Source organism: Alligator mississippiensis, chromosome 14, assembly GCF_030867095.1.
Source record: "Alligator mississippiensis isolate rAllMis1 chromosome 14, rAllMis1, whole genome shotgun sequence".
NCBI classification, from domain to species: Eukaryota; Metazoa; Chordata; order Crocodylia; family Alligatoridae; genus Alligator; species Alligator mississippiensis.
Window position 1 is genome coordinate 16,449,727 of NC_081837.1, and position 17,976 is coordinate 16,467,702.

Below are 17,976 nucleotides of genomic sequence, written 5' to 3' on the forward strand. Positions count from 1 at the left end.
ACCCCCACCCTGCAGCTTCTGCAAATTCATTGCCTCGCACCAAACATGATTTTGGGCAGTGGCTAGTGCCTACAGCAGCCATTGATTTCTGTGGTCTCTGCCTGCACTCCAGAGATCAGACCCTTAATTCAGACAGCTTGCACCTGGCAGGGGAGACACCAGGAGTAAGCAGGAGCTGAGCCGCTCTCATGGACTAAGGATCAAGCCTCTTGTAGACTGAGATCACCTTGAATAGCATTGTGTGGTTAGGGTGGAGATCTGTCCAGTGCCCTGCAAGCAGACCCCACTGTGAGAGTTTACTATAGCCACCCAGAGGGAGGATCTCTGCTGCACACCTATTTTATGGAGTTGGGGGATTTCTCCCTAGCTTGCTGCTTCGGCATTTTGGCGAAGGGCAAGCGAGACTTGTGGGCATCTGAACTCCAAGGTCTGTGGGCTTGGGCCTTGAACATAGGATGCCTGCCATGGATTTGGGAGTATCTGAAGCCCCAGGCTGAAGAGTCAGGGAAGCAGGATGCTTGCCCGTGGCTGTGCCACACAGACTTGAACAACAGCTCTGCTCAATCTATAGAATTCAGAACCGATTTGGCTAATTTGGCTGAGATACGAAATTTAAGGGGGGGAAAAAAGACCCGTAACTCAGCAGGAGTCTTGCAACAGAGCTAGCTTCGTTAGAAACTCCTGAGCTGGAACTCGCTGGCCTACTTGAATGAAAACTTAGGGGGAGGGGAAAGGCAGCCTCTGTTCCTGTTTCCCAGCAACAGTGGTGTACAAAATGAGCTAAGGTCCTTTTTTTACTAACCTGCAAGATTGTGCGTCACAATCCTGCTTCCACCATTAAGGGAGGCTGAAGCCGCTTGGGATAACCCTCATGTTTTCTGATGATTAAATTGCATTCTACTCCTGTCTGCTTGCTTCAAATTCCAGTGTGCAGCTTTGGTGACTGTTCACTGTTTGATCTACAATTAGAGAAAACCTTTGCTTAATTGTAGGGGCCAGGTTAGGGTTCCTGTGGAAATCTTGGGGGTGGGGAGAGCAGAGTAAATTGGCTCACGTTAATGTGGTTTGAAGCGAGCTCCAGATTCCCTACTCCCTGCTGTAGCGCGGACATAGCCTCACTGAGGTTTATAAACCTGTTGTAGGCCTGGGGACCGGGGGAAGGATTGTGGCTCTGTCTGTATCAGAGATGGGCAAAATATGGCCTGTGGTCCAGATGTAGCCTTTGGAGGGTCTTTGTCTGGCCCATGGTGGGCCCCTTGGTCCTGCCTGGCGCAGGCACTGTCAGCCAGTCTTGCCACCACCTGGACACGCAGCAGGGTTGGGGCGGCTCTGCAGCTGGACAGCCTTTCTAGGCAACCCAGGCAGTGGTGGCTCCTTCTGGCTGCTGGCCCCAGCGCTGTGGTACTGGCAGGGACCCATGCACACAGCCCCAACCCTGGCCTGCCCCACGCCTGCTCAGGACTTAGCCCAGCAGAGCAGACCAGCTCCAGACCAGTAGGACTGTGCACAGCACTGACCTGGCCCACCCCACGTCTGCTCTGGACCTCCTGCTCGTGCTAAGTAGCAGTGGTGATGGCTGGACAGAAACTGCTGCTCAGCACAGGGAGGAAAAGTGTTTTTTGTTCCCCCCCCCCGCCAGGCCCTTCTTGTGGCATCCACCCAGAGCCCGTTCCCAGGCTGCCCCGCTGCTTCTCTACTGCTGCAGTGGGGCAGCAGTAGCAGTCCAGAGGAACATCAGGGCAGCCTGGGAACAGGCTCCAGGCGGCTGCAGTAAGAAGGGCCCAGCAGCGGCAATGTGGGGGGTGCTTTTTCCCCACGCTATGCAATAGTTTCTGCCTGGCTGCCAGTGCTGCTGCAGCTGCTTAGCATGGGCGGGTGAGTCCAGAACAGGTGCAGGGTGGGCCAGCTCGGGGCTGTGCACTGGTTCCACTGGTCCGGAACTGGTCTGCTCTGCTGGGCTGAGTCTGGAGCAGGCGTGGGGCAGGCCAGGTTGGGACAGGTCCCTGCAAGTACCATGGGGCTGGGGCCAGCAACGGTGGCAGCCAGAAGTAGCCGTTGCTGCTTGGGCTGTCTAGAAAGGCAGCCCAGGCTAGGGTCTGTGCACTGTTGGTGGTGGTGCATGGGGCTATTGCGAGGTTGGGAGAGAGAGGGCAAGGGGTGCTGACTGGCCTACAGCAGCTCCTGGAACTGCCTATGTGGCCTGTGGGCAAAAGTAATTGCCTGCCCCGGTCTATATAAAGGAGTTTAGCAGAAGATTCCCACTGAGGCTACTGTCGGTCCAGCTATGCCGACATGGAGGCTCAATCAGGATATTCTGGTTGACTTCAATCAGCGTGACTCCACTGACAGAGTCCAGAGGGGCCGCACCAGTTTCTACGAGTTGAGGAACTGGATTGGAAGAAGAGACTCTGGTACGCTTTAGGACAGGGGGAGGTAAACCTACAGCCTGTGAGCCAGATCTGGCTTGTGGAGCCCTTCTATCCAGTCTGCAAAGCAAAGGCTTCTGCAGTGTTTTGGCATCGGAGAGCTTCGCCCATGTGGTAGTGAGAGGCTGTTGCCACTGGCATGGGCTGATCTAGAGTTTTGAAAACAGGGGTGCAAATGGTGTGGTGCCTCATCACATATAATGCAACAATTTTCTCCAGTTAAAAAAAAAAAAAAAGTAGAAGCTTTACCAGTATGCTAGGGGCCCAGTGCTGCGTTCTTCCGTTTAAGATTGAAACAAAAACAAATATTACTATTGGAACATGCATTTAATTTGCTATATCATGTATAAAAACACAACAAACTCCTGTTTAATCAAGAAATGTTGTTTCATTAGTTGTGTTATTAGTAAATGTACATTTGTACACTTATTTTTTTTCATGCATAAAACAATCGAGCCTTCTTGAGAATCTTGACATAACTTTTAGTGAAGCACTGGATGCTATTTCCACTCCTGAGTTGTCACTTGAATTCAAGTTCCCAGACCCAAGGCACTGTTTTTAGCTAGTCTTAAAAATAGTCTGCAGGTCTTTAATATAGGAGCTACATTACCAGGAGCAGCTACCAGACAGCAGAATTACAGAAGGCAGACTAGCCTGATAAGCGCAACATCAAGACCATTAAAAAGGAAAGAAGGTGGTTAACACCTATGGAATGAAGAGTTCAGAAGGAATCGGGTAGATTATAATGAACTATGCAGTCAACGGACTTCCTCACTGCTGCCTGAATAGAAATGCTGGAGCTCCTCCCAGGCAGCTAGTTTTCAAATTTGGGTGAACAAGGAATCAAAGCAGGGTGGAACTGCACCAGTGAGCACCCGCCACTCTGGATCTACCCCCACCACCAGGTGATGGGGAGAAGCAGGGTAGCACCAGTGGCAGGCAAGTCAGAAGGCACATCTCAACACAAACTGAGCTGGGTAACTTGGCCCACTGCTCCTGAAGCGTTGCTGACCCCTGCTGTAGGCAAAGCTGGACACTACAAAAGCGTTCTGCACTAAGGCTCCTACTGGTGTGGATGAGCAAACAATAGCCTCAATGAGATTTCGGGTTTGGTGGGGGGTTTTTTTGGGTTTGTTTTTTTTTGTTGTTTTTTTTAACTCAATTCCCTAGCATAGATAAGAGCAGCACATCTTAACTTACCTATTGAAATGCCTCTCTCTGTTCTAGATAAGCCTGGCTCTTTTCATAGCTGTCACATCCCCACGCAACTGCTCCTTTTGTGCATACTGAACTCTTTCTCCATCAGATAGCCTTATTTCTTTCCAGTGCATCTTAATAAAGAGAGCATTTTGAAAGGAGAGAAATAAATGTTGTTGGCAGAGCTGGAATATCAGCACACAGTCACATAAGGAAGCAGATTGGCAGTGAAACACAGGAATGCCTCCATCTTCCACTGGGGCATCTCTCAGTTTAATTAAAAGATCTTGGAGTTAGCAGGCTCCTGAGGGAAGTCTTTTTTTTTAATAACTAAACAGGCAAGGGAGAGATCCTGTGTTGCTGAGAGCTGGGCTGTACAGTCTCTTTAGAGAACCTTATCACATGCATGCTATTCCTTTATTTTCCAGGCTTCGAAGCCGAAGGTCAGCATCCCGCTTTCAGCCATCATCGAAGTCCGGACGACAATGCCTCTAGAAATGCCAGACAAAGACAACACTTTTGTCCTGAAGGTAAAGCACCCTGGATGCATTGAGATTTGTACTGGATCCAGCAACATCCCAGGCTTCTCTTCCCCTCCCCATCTCAGCAGCCAGTGATTCTACCCAGATGGCAGCTGCTGCCCTCCAGTCCCACAGGGAGGGGCCTGGGAGAGGAAGGGTGTTGTGTATTCATGATGGGTATCCCCCTCCCTGGCAGCAATTGATTGTGCCTGACACCACCAGCTGCTCAGAACTGTTTGCTTGCAGGTTCCAAAAGAGCCTTTGGTGCTTCAGTTCACCCTCAAAAGATTGCTGCATGGCATGGATACAGAATTGTAGTGTCATGTAACTGGGGCCTGGCCTCTGAGATGTGCTTAAAGAGAGACCTGAGAGAGATGGGGAAAATGGACAGCACTTAGATTTGCACTCCAGTGGATTTAAAGACTTTAGGGCCAGCAGGGGCCATTAGATCAGTGGGTCTAATTCTCTGTCTCTCACGGGCCCTTACATTTCACGCCGTTACAAGCACAATTTAGTAGCTCAGTACAGCAGTGTTTGGCAAAGGTGCCACTTCCACCAAGGCACTCAACCTTGGTATGAGCCCATCGAGAGCTGGAACCTCTGCCATTCTCCCTGGGAGTCTGCTGCAAGGCCAAATTGCCCTCGCTGTTAAGAATCTGTGTCCAATGTTTGAGCCAAACCCACCTGGCGTCAGGTGCCATCAGCTAGATTCATGTTCTGCCTTCCCCTGCTGAATTAAAGAGCCGTTTCACCAAAATTGTTTTCTTCAACATTATTAACAACTTTACTCTCTCCATCCACTACCCAATGAAGTGGGTTGTTCCCTGTAAAAGCTCCTGCCACTCTGAACTTGTTAGTCCCCGAGGTGCCACCTTGCTTTAGTTTCTCTTGATGGTGTAGACTCATGTGTTTGGCTGTCTACTAAGCTCTTCCTAAAGAACTCTCAATTTTCATACGGGTTTGTCTATCATATTTACTCAAATTTAAGATGATCCTGAATTAAAGACAACCCCCCAATAATTAGATTCTGTACATGGAAAAATTATAAATTAGTTATAATTTTCCACATATAGAATCTAATTATTGGAGGGTCATCTTTAATTCATACCCCTACTGCTGCAAGGGGCAGGCAGTGGGGCAGCAGGTAGCATGGGGGGATCAAGCTGCTGGTCCCCTGCTTGTGCCTGTCCCCTTGCCACCTCTGCCTCCTGCCGCCTCCCCCCAACACCTCAGGTCCCCACTTCCCTCTCTGCTCCCTCTCCTGCCCCTTTTCCCCAGTCTCTGCTCCTCCCTTCCTCCTTCCCCCCACCCCCCTTGTCCTTGCTCCATCCCCATTCTAGTCTGGGGCAATGAGCCTGGCCCCAGCCCAGCCCTCATAGCAGCTGCGTGATGCTGCTAGGGGACTGGCCATGCTCAGTGTCCTAGGCTTCAGCTTGGACAGAGAAAACACAAGGAGGGGAAGGGCGAGGAGCAGGTGTGGAGCAGAGGGTGCATGGGGGGAAGAGACGGTGGAAGAGGCTGTAGGGAGGAGATGGTTGGGTACAGAGGTGGCGGAGGGGCAGGCAGCAGCTGCGGCCAGGGCCCTAACCCTGGGTACAGGATGGAACCTGAGCCACAGCAGCTGTCTACCCCCACCCCCTCTTATTCAATTGTGAAATGCTTTTTATCCATGTTACATGGCCGGGGGTGGGGAGGCGGAGAATCTCATCTTAGAATCCCGTAAATAAAATATTTATTTTTCTTTCTAGCACAGCTTGGTCATACTTTTCCTCAGTTTTAGGAGGCTAATAAATTAGCCTCCCCCTTGGCCAGATACAGAACCTATATGCAAATGAGAGTCCTTCCCCACTGGATCCAATGCAAGGAGAGGTGCAGTTTAGACCCTGTGACAGTGAAAGCACAAGGAACTCCTCAGGGTTCCTTGGGCAGCCCCCCTGGAGAGCGACTCTATTATGATAGTGTTGCAGGCCCCCCATGTGTAACATTTCTCTCTCACTGGCTCCCAGAGCTAATCTTTCCAGGTTACAAGCAGAATGGCGCGTGTTCCTTCTGCATCTCTAGGCTATAAACTCAGACTGGGAACTGAGAATTGAGCTGGATTCCTTTTAGTTCATCTTAAACTTACTAGCACACTTTTGGTCACTGTAAAAAGGAATGGAGCCAACAGCGACAGTTTGTGTGGCAAGAAGGAGAAACAGTTCATATGTTCTGTAGGTGATGAATGAACTGGAGTGAAATCCTGCTCTCTCCCTCTTAGCTGTGTTGGCCTTGCAGAGCTAAGAGGATCCGTACAGCACAATTGGAAGGTAGGAGACTATATAAGCAAGTGATCTGCCTCCCAGTTGCCAAACTGGCCTTGGCCTCCCAGTTGCCAAACTGGCTCCCCTATTTGCTACATGTCAAACCCTTAGCATATGCTCCCATGCTTCTCTTCCCTGCTGTGGCCAACAGGCAGCCTAGATGTTAGACCTCACCAGTGAACTGAAGGAGCCAGCCAGTGCTATTGACCTATGAAGGAGCCATGACAGTTCAAGATGGGAAGCTCTGCAGATGAAGATTGAGGTCTGCTGGGTTGCAGTCTCAGCTCTGCCACTGTGACCAGCTCTGTGACATTAGGGGAGCCACTCCCACGATTGCCTTGTTTGTAAGCTACTCAGGGCAGGGACTGTCTCTTACTATGGATTTAGACCCATGGAGTCCAGCTCTTACTGGGGTCTCTCACTGTTCCCATAATGCAAATCTATTTGAAGATTAATTTGCTTTGCCATTGCCTGGTTAGGGGTTGCATTTGGTCTTTGGTGGCATTCTGAGCAAAGAGAGAGACTGTACAAAAGGGGCTTTCTGTCTCTCTCTCTTTTTCTTATTGTTCAGCCTACAACCCCGTTTGGCTGGAAAATGGGAAGTCAGAGACAATCTGCCAGGGGGTGACACTGCCCACTGTTATGTAAATGCTGCTGTTCCTGGTTGCTGGAGAGTGGTGTTCATTTGATCAATAAGAGGGGCTGGTGGAAGCTGTTTGATTGGGGGTGGGGGAGGGTGGCCTGCGTTGCATGTCATAGGGCCTCTGGGGATGGAGAGTAATGCACAGCAGACAGGAATCTGAGGACAAGAGTAGATATGAAGTGCTACTCTAGCCCTCTAGCTAGAGACCCTCAAAAAGACTTTTTTTCCATACAATACAGTTAATTAGCTTAATGCAGTATCTTCTGCAGCGTGCTGCTGGCAGCTGCTCCTAACAACCCCTTGCTACAAAGCAGGATTTCTTCCCACTGGGCCGGAGCAGGCAATGTGGAAGAAGTCTGTTCTGCAGGCTGGCTCTGATCTGAACTGGGAGGCAGCCTCCCCAGCAAGGGCTGAGCGCTGCCTTTCTGCTGGTGAGTTTCCCTCGGATCCATCCACTCACTCCCCTCAAACGCAGTGTTTTGGGACTCTGGCTCCGAACACAAATGTGTGGGTCTGAGGTTTCAGTGACAAAGCACGTGATGAAGGTTTAATTAAAGGAAAAAAAGATGATTTAGTCTAATAAAGCTGCCGCTTCCTAGCAGCCACTCTCAAGGGGATGCTGGTGTTCATGGCACCTTGCTCCTCATTGAGCCTGATCAGGAGCATGTGGCACTGCAGGCAGAAGGTTAGTGTGCACAAGAAACAGCCTCAAAGGTTTTAGTGCATGAGCATTGGTACCAGGGTGGCCAGTCCTAGGTGTTTGGATGAATATCCAGATTCCTGCCATCCAGCTAACACAGGTCTCCAGAATTAGGAGTGAAACATCATGTGACTGCAAGCTCTCTACCTTGAGGCTTCTGCTTCTGATCCCTGGTCAGCTGTGAAAGTAGGCAGCTTTGGGCCAACAGTTTTTTTTGAGCACTACAATGGCAGGCTGGAAACCTGTTCTCTTCCCTCCTCTGCCCTGAACATAATGAGAAGCACTGGGTTTTTTGGAGGGTTTTTTTGGTTATCATCTTTTACTGGGCCATCTAGAACAGGGATGGGCAAATTGCAGCCCGCGGACCAGATGCGGCTCATCAAGCTATTCTATCCAGTCCATGGGGCCCCTAAAACATTTGGAAAATTAATATTTATCTGTCCCCGGCTGCTTGTCATGCGACCCTCGATGGCTTGCCAAGACTCAGTAAGTGGCCCTCCTCCAAAAATAATTGCCCACCCCTGATCTAGAATCTATACTCCATGCCTGTCTCATTTCCTAGGCCATCAAGGCTGAAGCAACACTTCAACCCTACTATTGTGTATGAGAGAGGTTTTTTTCTTTCCCTGCACCGCCAGTCTTCCAGAAAGAAGAATAGTTTCTGTTCACCTGGTTAAGCTCGCACAGCTCACAGGCACAAGAGCAGTGCAATGTGCTGATTGAGTCAGACCCAGCCTCGTGTCCATGTAGCATGAGGGGAAGCAGAAATGCCCCCACTGGTATGGGTTATGTAGGGGGTACTTTTCTTTGAGCCAGTATCCATTGCATTGCTTCTCTGCCAATGGCTGTTTTAGATAGATATATTTCCATCAAAGCTACAGGACTGGAAACCTGAGACATTAGTCAAAGCAAGCCCCAGCCCTAAATCTGTGTCTGACACCAGAGCCAGAGGGAATGTACCTGAGTGTCCTGATGGCTGTTGCATCCAGATGTTCTGGAAACCCCCATTCTGGCTCCATAGTTAAGTACACAGCATAACTCAGTCTTTGTGCACCAGACAAATGACAGTGGTGGTTGTATGGAGGGCAGGGCTTTGCTCTAAATCTTTTTCCTTCCAGTAAGTCATGCTGGGCTATTTGTACTGTTGGCAATGCCCGAGTAAAATTTATATGACCTTACAGGAGAAAGGAATGCTAAATTTGAGTCCAGCACGGGACTCCTCTGAACGCTACTTGCCTGTGCTTGTTTGTGAGACTTTTTTTAGATCTCTCAGTTTATCTCTGATAACTTTTACTTGTAAGGCCCAGAAACAGAGAACTGCTAATGCTTGAAAAATTTCTGTCCCACTTCAGCCAAAACCTACCTCTAATGCTGTGGTTTGTTTCACAAACCACATTTTCAATGAAGAGGGTAGAGACTAGCTTCCTTGTGTGGCTGAACTAGTTAAAGGTTTCCAAAATGGTAAATGCCAAGGGCGAATTTCCTGTATTAAGGCTTCTATTATATTTGTCTTTAATATATTTAGTTTAAAATTGTTGCACTTCATATCCCAGCTCCAAATGGGCATATGTTCCTTTAAGAAAGTGCTTTGAATTGAATAGATGCCCTGTGGCATGCAGGGGTTGCCATGGAAATTGTTCTTTCTCATTGAATCATGGATTCCTTGACAAGTCTAACTTATGCAAACTTCATCTGAGCTCCTTGTCAGTAAGGATAAAGGGGCACTTGTGAGGAACAAAACCTTGATGTCCACTTTGCATTTGGTGTGCTGGGGGGGCTGTGCGTGCAAGTGTGAGTGTGTGCGTGCATGTGCCTGTGTGTCTGTGTGTGCATGTGTCTTGTTCCAGAGCACAAATGATGAGGTACGAGGTGCAGTGTGCCCTGGGACAGCAGCCAGGTTAATGTAGCTTCCTTCCCCTCCGAAAGCTTCCCAATAATTCTCAAACAATAACAGCTCTTCCAAGAGGCTTTTCCCGTTATTTTGGTCCCTGTTTCCTCAAGGGGCTTATTTGGTTTGTTTGTTTCAAAGTCCATAATTGACTGTTGAGATCCTAATTGACCTCTTGAGCGCTGTGTTCTTGGGGAGAGGAAATGTGTAAAAGGTGCTCTGACTTTTCAGTAGTTACTGTGCCTCAAGCAACTCCCAGAGCCAGTCACTTTCTGGTCCTTCCTGTCCATGCTACAATCTACCGAGGGACATGGTCTGAAGAAATAGCCTGTGTGGGAAGGTGCAGTGATCATTAATTGATCCCAGCAGATGAATCATGATGAAAGTGCCTCTGGGAAATAGGCATGTGAGTGATGTTGCCCTCCATTGGCTGGGCCTACAATGAAGAAAAGGGATTTATTAGAATAAGTGGCCTTTTGAGATCTTCTTTAACTTGGATGCCAGAGGTCTGTGGCTTTTGAGGCAAAGCAGTTGGGTATATTTGCCACATGGAGAAATTGCATTGGTTGTGTGTGGCGTGTAGGCTCATGACAGGGGAAAGGAAGGGCAGATCTGCAAGAATGCAAAACTTTCCCCTCTCGTTCAAGGTAGCTGTATTTTTTTTAATTGATTCTGCAATGTTTTGAAGCCTCTAAATTCAACCCCAAGGTATTTCTGCAGCGAGTGACAGTGTTGTCCATCCTCTTTGTAACTTACATTTTCTTCCATCATGAAGACAAATGGTCCGTTGCAAGATACTCATGCACTGTGCTCATTTTGCTTCCTTTTTGTTTTAAATGTTAGAGTCCCCAAACCTTCAACACCTCCCCGCCCCAGGTGCTTTGTTCTCATGAAGCATCTGAGTCAGTACGGAGTCTAGCAGCTGAAGGGATCTCCCCCTCACCTTGGTGTATCTGCCTGGACCTCAGCATTGCTAGTGCACTGCACTTGCTTCTCTAGTGTTTGGCAGCAGAGCAGGCTCAGGGCCCTGCTGCTGCCCAGCTCTGAGTAGGGCCCTGTGGTTGAGCCTTTGGCAACCTGTTCCTCAGCTTGTTTATTTTCAGTGCAGCGATTCTGTTTTATATGATTAGGTTCATTTCATAGAAGGTCATCCTAGCTAGCAATGCGATACCCTGAGTCAGGACTGCCTCATCCAGTTCAGTAACAGATTATATAACATGCTTGGGAAGAACAGAGTAAGGAAAAGCCTGCCATAGACATGGGGTTTGTGCCTGATGCTTTAGGAAGCCCCTTCCAGCCCTAGCTTCTGTACCCATGCCACATCTGCAGCATTGTCAGCTCTCATGAGTGTGAATCATGATGGTTTTCATAAAGCTCTAGCTCTTGGAGTCATGTGATTAGCCAGTCGAGCTCCTTTTACACGTCTAGCTCCTGTGGTACCAGACAAAAGCTTGAAGCCTAAGGACACAGGACCCTAGAGGCAAATAAAAGAGACTCTCGGTATAAATAATAAGCAGGGATCCTGGTTTTCTCGGTTTAAAAATCACAAATTCTCTGATAAAACTCGCAACTCCCACAATTAAAATAAAACTTCACTATATATATATATAGGTATCAGTTGAACACAATGTTTCGTTGATAAATGTACAATTTTAAAGCAGTTTGGAAGCCTACCAGTGCCTCAATCATTATAACAAAATACATTTTAAATACCTATAAATTTTGGAGTTTGATTCAGGGGTTTTTATCATGGAAAATCAGAGATCTCCTTGCCCCCTTCACTCACCAGGATGTGGGTCCAGCTGCAGCTGTTCCCCCTGCTACTTTGTGGCATTGAGCAGCCCTGATATGCCATAGCCCCCCTCCCCGCCACTAGACCCTTACTCCAGTGCCCCTTACTCCCAACTCCCAACCCTGCCAGTGCCACTCACTCCAAACGTGCACCCCCACTCCCCCGGGCTCTGCCGGTGCCCCTTACTCCCAACAAGAGCTGACCCCAGGGGAGTGCAGGGCCTGGGGCAAATCAGCCTGTGCGGGGCCCACTTAACACCACACAGGGCTGTGGTACCCCTGCAAAGGGGGGAGAAGGGGGCTGTGCTGCTTCTGTGGTGCAGGGCTGAGCCACCAGCTCCAGGTGAGCTCCGCAGGAGGGGCCACGATCGCTCTCCCTGGCTCCGTGGGCCCCTGCAAAGCGCAGGGCCTGGGGCAGTCAGCCCAATTTGCCATACCCTAGGGACAGCTCTGCTTCCAACCCACAGCCCTCCCCAGCCCTGCAGGTACCCCTCACTCCCAACCCACTGCTCCCCTTCCTCACACTTGAGGGCTGGGGGTGGAGTGGGTGTGTGTGTGGGGGGGGGCATGTGCCCCCCCAGATTTCTGCACCTACAGCAGGGCACAGGCCTCACCACAATGATGCAGCATTCCCTCCTATGCTGGGTCCTGCCTGCTGTGCTGTGGAGGCAGCTCCTGCCCAGAGCTGGTTCAGCTCACCTGCAGCCCCATGCTCCACTGTGGGCACAGAAGTCTTGGGGGGCATGTGTCCCCCTGCTCCCCCCAATGTGTAGCCTGTGGTCCCCCCTCCCAGTGCATGGTCTGTGCCTCTCCCCATTACCATACACACATTCACATGGTGCCCCTGCAGGCTGGTACTCTGCCAGCCTGCAAAGGGAAACCACTGGTTTCCTGCATTTTTTTTCTCCTTTTTAAAGGGGAAAATTCTCGATCCTTTAAAAAAGAAAAATCTGTGTTTTTCTGCATTTTTCAAAGCAAACAGAAAACCTGGATCCCTGATAATGAGATAATATCATTTTAAAGACAATCTCATGGCACCCTGGGGGCTTGACTCATTTTCGAACACTTCTGATTGGCGATGCTGTCTCAGGCTGCAACATTTGGTCTGATGAACTGAACAGGGTTAATCCAGTTCAGCACACAGAAGAAAGATTTTTCAAAAAAATCCAGGATACTACATGTAGCACAGCTGGTGAATCAATAGGCAGTGCTTTTTCTTTGCACCAGTGCTTCACTACTGACCCAGCATGATGTTTCAGGGTGCCAAGTTATCGAATGAGTGTTGCCTGCTTCAGATGAGCCTAAAGCTCAGCTTGTTACCATGAGAGCATCTAAGACCATTTGCCCCAGAAGTCTGGCCTAATTCCTATTTTTGCAGTTGCCTTTGGACACCTGAAGATTCCCTCATCTCTTCCCTCCATCACTGTAATTTCTGTTGGAGAAGACACTTCTCAGCTTAAAGAGAGGGGTTGGGCTGCTGGTCAATATTGAAACAGCTGCTGCTTGCACTGCAGACCATGACCGTGGTATTGGTATTGATAGGCATGATACCATTGGTAGGCGCTTATTTGATTCCATTGTCCTGCTCGATGGTTGAGTAGGGAAGATGCAGTAATGTCTTCTGAGTCGGGGGTGGGGAAGGAGAGAGGCAGGCAGTGAAGGGTGAAGACGCGTAAAAGGATTGTTAGTTGACTTCTCTTTCTCCCTTTCTTCCCATGTAGGTGGAAAATGGTGCTGAATATATCTTGGAAACCATTGACTCTCTCCAGAAACACTCCTGGGTTGCAGATATACAGGACTGCATCGATCCTGGGTAAGGATTGCTTGAGGAAGCCACTCTTCCAGGTTCAAAAAGCACAGCCACCTGTGCTTGCACTGTGCGGCTCGGGCACTTGGACCTGTGCTGTCCTGCTTGCTCAACTACAGATGGGTCGGTTCTCTGGCCTGTGGCACTCAGGTGACGGGAACCACAGGTCAGGAATTCCAGCTGTGCGCAGTGGAGCCAGCAGCCTTGTGCCTGGACATCCCAGCTGACACTGACCACCCATGCTGAGTGGGTCACAATTTACACCCTGTTCATGGCTCCAGACGTGAGAAGCCATCATACTATAATTGTCTCCCCACTTCCTCTTGTCGGTCTCCTCCAAAATTCATCAGACACTATGATCCCAGAGGGGCAAGGGAGGCCCTTTCCAAAAGCCCCCCCCTCACAGCGCTGTGACTGCATGTATGCCTAGGTACTGCCCTCACAGTGGAGGGCTGGGAATGGCTTACATTTACTCTCAGACCAGAGTTGCAGTGTTTTACATTTCTTTAATGGAAACCAGAGTTGTTCTATCTGCCAGAAAATTGCTCATTGCCTTGCCAGGCTGTGTAGAACAGCCACTTACACAGTTGCGTTTTAAAGGCTGGTAGAAAGTGCTTAAATATTTAATTGACTATTTGCTGTGAGTGTTGGGCTGAGGCTGTGGAGGTGAGACACACACACCAAGGAGTTAAAGTGAAGTGTTCAGACTCCAGGGAGGGGAAACCATGTGGGAATTGCCTGGGGCTTTGGAGAGGCGGGGGAAGAACAAGGCTTTGTAATATGTCTTGTTAGGAATGTGCTGTGGTTTTAGTCTGTGCTAGTGTACTAAGATCTCTTGTCTCCCTCTATTGAGTTCCAGTAGCCCATTAGCAGAACAAGCCCACTCTTTTCAATACAGGGGTTGTGAGTTCTGATCTTTTGTCTGGCTACTTCATGAGTTGCATGGCCTCAGAGGTGAAATGAGATGAAGTTTGCAGACCTGCTTTAAGCAGGAGGTCATGTTACATGATAACAAATTCTCATCTGGGTCCAAATCTTCTGAATCCCTGGGAAATATGGGGCCATCTCTTGGCTGCTTCATAGAACATCAGTTCTGAAGTAGAGGGCTATGAGCCCCAAAGCAATTTCATTGTAAAAGTCTCACTCTTGAGTGATGAACCTTGAAGATGGGGAACCCTTCCCTAAGGTCTTTTACAGCAGGTGGCTTAGATCCCTTTGCCCAAGGGCAGATGCAGCAGCTTCCTTCCTCTCTACACTTCTTTTGATGCCAGTTGTTTGAGAAGCTCCAAACACCTTCTGGCCATTTTGTCAAACCCTCCCATCCAATATAGGAGATAGACAGACAGGTCCTTCACATTTATAGATGTGCTGTGGGACACAAGGTACGAAGATTTAAATGACTTGTCCAAGGCTTCCCAGTGAGTTGGTGGCAGAGCTCAGCACAGAACCCAGGAGTCCCAAACCCCAGTCTCCTGCACTATCCACTGGTCAATTCTGTTTTGTGGGGGACATTAGTTCAAAGCAGGACGTAAGCGTGTTGGAGTCAGAACTAGTCAGGAAGACATAAAGACACCAGCTGCCTGAACACAACAGCAGGACCTCAGAGTGGTGGGGGTAAGGAAGGACTGTTCTAGTGAAAGGGTCTCTGTGCACTTCAAGAAAGAGATGCTGTGGTTAAGGGGGAGCAGTGCCAGTGGGGCAAGCCTGGGAATGGTCAGAATGGAAGCACTGCCCTGAGTTGACTGTAAGAGGCGCCTTGTGTCCATAAGTGCTGTCCTCCTCTGAAAGGTCTGGTGCTATCTGCTTGCTGTCATTCAGAACTGGGTTTTTCATTTCACGGTGAGAAACGCTGTTGTCAAAGCTGCATCTGCGTGGGAAGGTTTGCAATACAGCCATCAGGCACATGCATGGAAAGACTGTGCATCTCTTCCTGATGGTTATAATCCATTGTCACTGAAACATTTTGAGGGGTGGGGGGATAGGAGAAGGGGAGAGGGTGAAAATGAACAATTTTTCATTTGAAAAATGTTCTTAAAGCCCTTTTTTCAACCCAAAAGTCTGCTTGCAAAATGTGAGGAGTTCTAGTAATCACAGCATCTGCTGGGAGTGTTACTCTTCTTCCTTTGGGCCTGGCCCTCGGAGTGTAGGAGTGGCTACAGCTGCTAGAGCTGAACCTTGGTGCTGTAGCTCAGACTGGAGAAGCTCCTATTCTAGCTCTGCACATCCCACTTCCAGACCATGTGAGAGGGTGGCTGTCTTACAGGTGGGATCTTGTCTGAGACTTTGCCAACCAGAGAGTTACACTTGTCAGAGGTTACAGCAGAGTACAGTGCTTGTCTTCAGACCCTCTCCTATGCTACTGTGGAATGCCCCAGTTCTCAGACAGCTTCTAGAGTCCACCCCAGAGGTGGGTGCTTTTCACTGATTGGGTCAGTGATTCCTGTACATACAGTCTGTTAGGTCTGTCCGATTGCAAGGTGCTATAGGAATGTAAGATGCTGCTTTATTCTTGCTGAGATTAAAAAAAAGGGGCTGGGGAGTGTTGGATCAGCTGGAGAATATGAAAAGGCCTAAACTACCCTAACAAATAGCACTCAGGACCAAATAGATTTGCTTCCTATAGCTGCCTTTGTGCAATGTAGGGCTCCATTCTCATTCCAAACCTGTCTGAAAACTGAAAAAACCAAACCTTGTCATGGCTCAGACATTGCAGGGAAGAGCTAGAAAGCTGAGCCAGTTGGTCTTTCTTTGAATCAGTGTCTTGGGAGCCCATTGTACATGTCCAGCTTCGCTTAGAAGAGCACTCGGGGAATATACCCAGACCAAGGAATGGGGTAGATGCACTAGTGTCTCAAGTTTCTGCATAAAAATGGATTCTTGGAGTTTAGAGGATGCATTTTTACCCCTTGGTCCCTGCACTGCAGCTTTTAAAGTATGTTACCCACAGGCAGAAGCAGGGGGTGGGAGGCAGGGATCCTGAGACAGTGCCACTAACATGCTCTGTGACCTTGAGCTGTGACTATGTTGCTGCCTCTTTCCTTTCTGTAAAACAAAGGTAAATGCCCAACTCCAGCTCCCTCACTGGAGCACTAAGAGGGAACATTCTGCTGTGATCATGCAAAGACATGTGCTTCTGCTTCGCTTTGAACCTCTGATCAAGCCTCACAGCTGCCAGAAGGATGAGTTGCAGGCACAGGCATAAGAATGTGCAGGATCATGGCCGATACAGACAAAGCACTTCGGGGATCTTCAGATGAAGCATCCCCTAGCAAGGAAAGCTTTACAGACATCATCCCCTGCCACCATGAGATGCTGTGCAGGCCCTGGGATTAAACCCATGCACAAGTGGCAAGAAGCAAAGCAAGGATCTTCTGTACCTCTTCCAGCTTTACTACCCAGGGGCTGGGCTAAGCAATGAGAGATGGGCAGAGGAAGTCTGGTTTAAGGTCCTTGTTCATCTAGACTGCTTCTTTTTAAACTTTTGTTCTATAATGCATAGAGAGTAATGATATTATTTTAAAAGACTGTACTCTATGGCACTTCAGAAAACACATAAAGAAATGTTTGAATATTCAAACACCGTAATAATACCCAGCACTTATAGCACTTTTCATCACTAGTGCTCAAAGCACTTTACTAGGCTGCTTACAGAGATTAAAAAAAACTAAACTTGCTTTACTTAAAGAAGCAGCACGTTAGTTCAACCCAGCTCCACAGTGTCTATATAGATTGGGCACTTTGGGGCTTTATGGCACTTTTATCTAATAGCTGATTCAATCAGCTGTTAGATAAATGTGCCAACCCCCCCTCTCCCCCCCCCACTAAAGCACCTGATCTATACAGATGTTGGGTGAACCAGATCCAACTAATGCGCTGCCTCTTCTGGTCGTGTGCTGGGTTCAGCACGGGAGTGCACCAAGTTTAGAGTAAACCACCATTTTTGTTTGTTTCTGTAACATCTGTAAGCAGCATGCACAAGTCAGTAGGATGGTCCCTGTTTTTCAAATGGAGAAACCTGAGGCACAGAGCAGCAAAGTGACTTAACCAGGGCCATGCACCAGGGTGGTGACAGAGCCAGGAATGCCTGGTCCAGTTGGCCTTCTACAAAACCTTTTTAGGAAATAATTCTTAATAGGTGCATACCAATAGAGATTTTTGGGGCCAATACCAATAGCCAGTTTTTAAGGAGGCATATTGGCTGATACTGATCTGATTTCTGATATGCAGCCTGGCAGCTTGAAGAGTAGTGTCTAGCTGGTAAGTCTGTTGTGGTGTAAGGGAAGGGGCATGGAAGAGCAGATCAAGGCCCCTGCGGTGAGGGAGCGGGGCTGGGGCAGGGGCAGGCACTGCCCAGTTGGGGTAGGGCAGGCACAGGATAGAGCTGTTACTTGTACGGGGGAGCAGCTCCTGCCACTGCTTTGGAAGCCATGGGGGATGTGTGCCCCTGGATCTGTGCAGGGCAGGGTGGGCTGCTGCTGTGGCTTGGGGCTGGGGCAGCGCTGGGCTCTTCCTGATGAGGGGTGGGGGGGTGGGGACTGGGCTGGGCTGCGCTTGGAGCGGGCAGCAGCAGCACTGGGAGGAAGGCTGGAGCCACTCCAAAGTTTGCCGTAGCCCCCCTCCCAGCGCTGCCACCGCCCGCCCCGAGTGCAGCCTGGTCCAGCCCCCACTGGGAAGAGCCTGGCCCCAGCCCACAGCAGCAGCCT

At 49.2% G+C, this 17,976-nt stretch overlaps 1 protein-coding gene across 5 annotated transcripts in view; it reads left to right on the plus strand.

Moving 5' to 3' along the window:
- SH2B2 (SH2B adaptor protein 2) overlaps window positions 1-17,976 on the plus strand; it is a 74,999-nt gene that overhangs the window by 40,497 nt on the left and 16,526 nt on the right. For all 5 annotated transcript variants that reach the window (XM_059717659.1, XM_059717661.1, XM_059717663.1 and 2 more), the window contains exons 3-4: window positions 4,052-4,153; window positions 13,188-13,279. In XM_059717659.1, coding sequence (XP_059573642.1) covers window positions 4,052-4,153; window positions 13,188-13,279 — 194 coding nt within the window. The remainder of the gene's footprint in view (window positions 1-4,051; window positions 4,154-13,187; window positions 13,280-17,976) is intronic.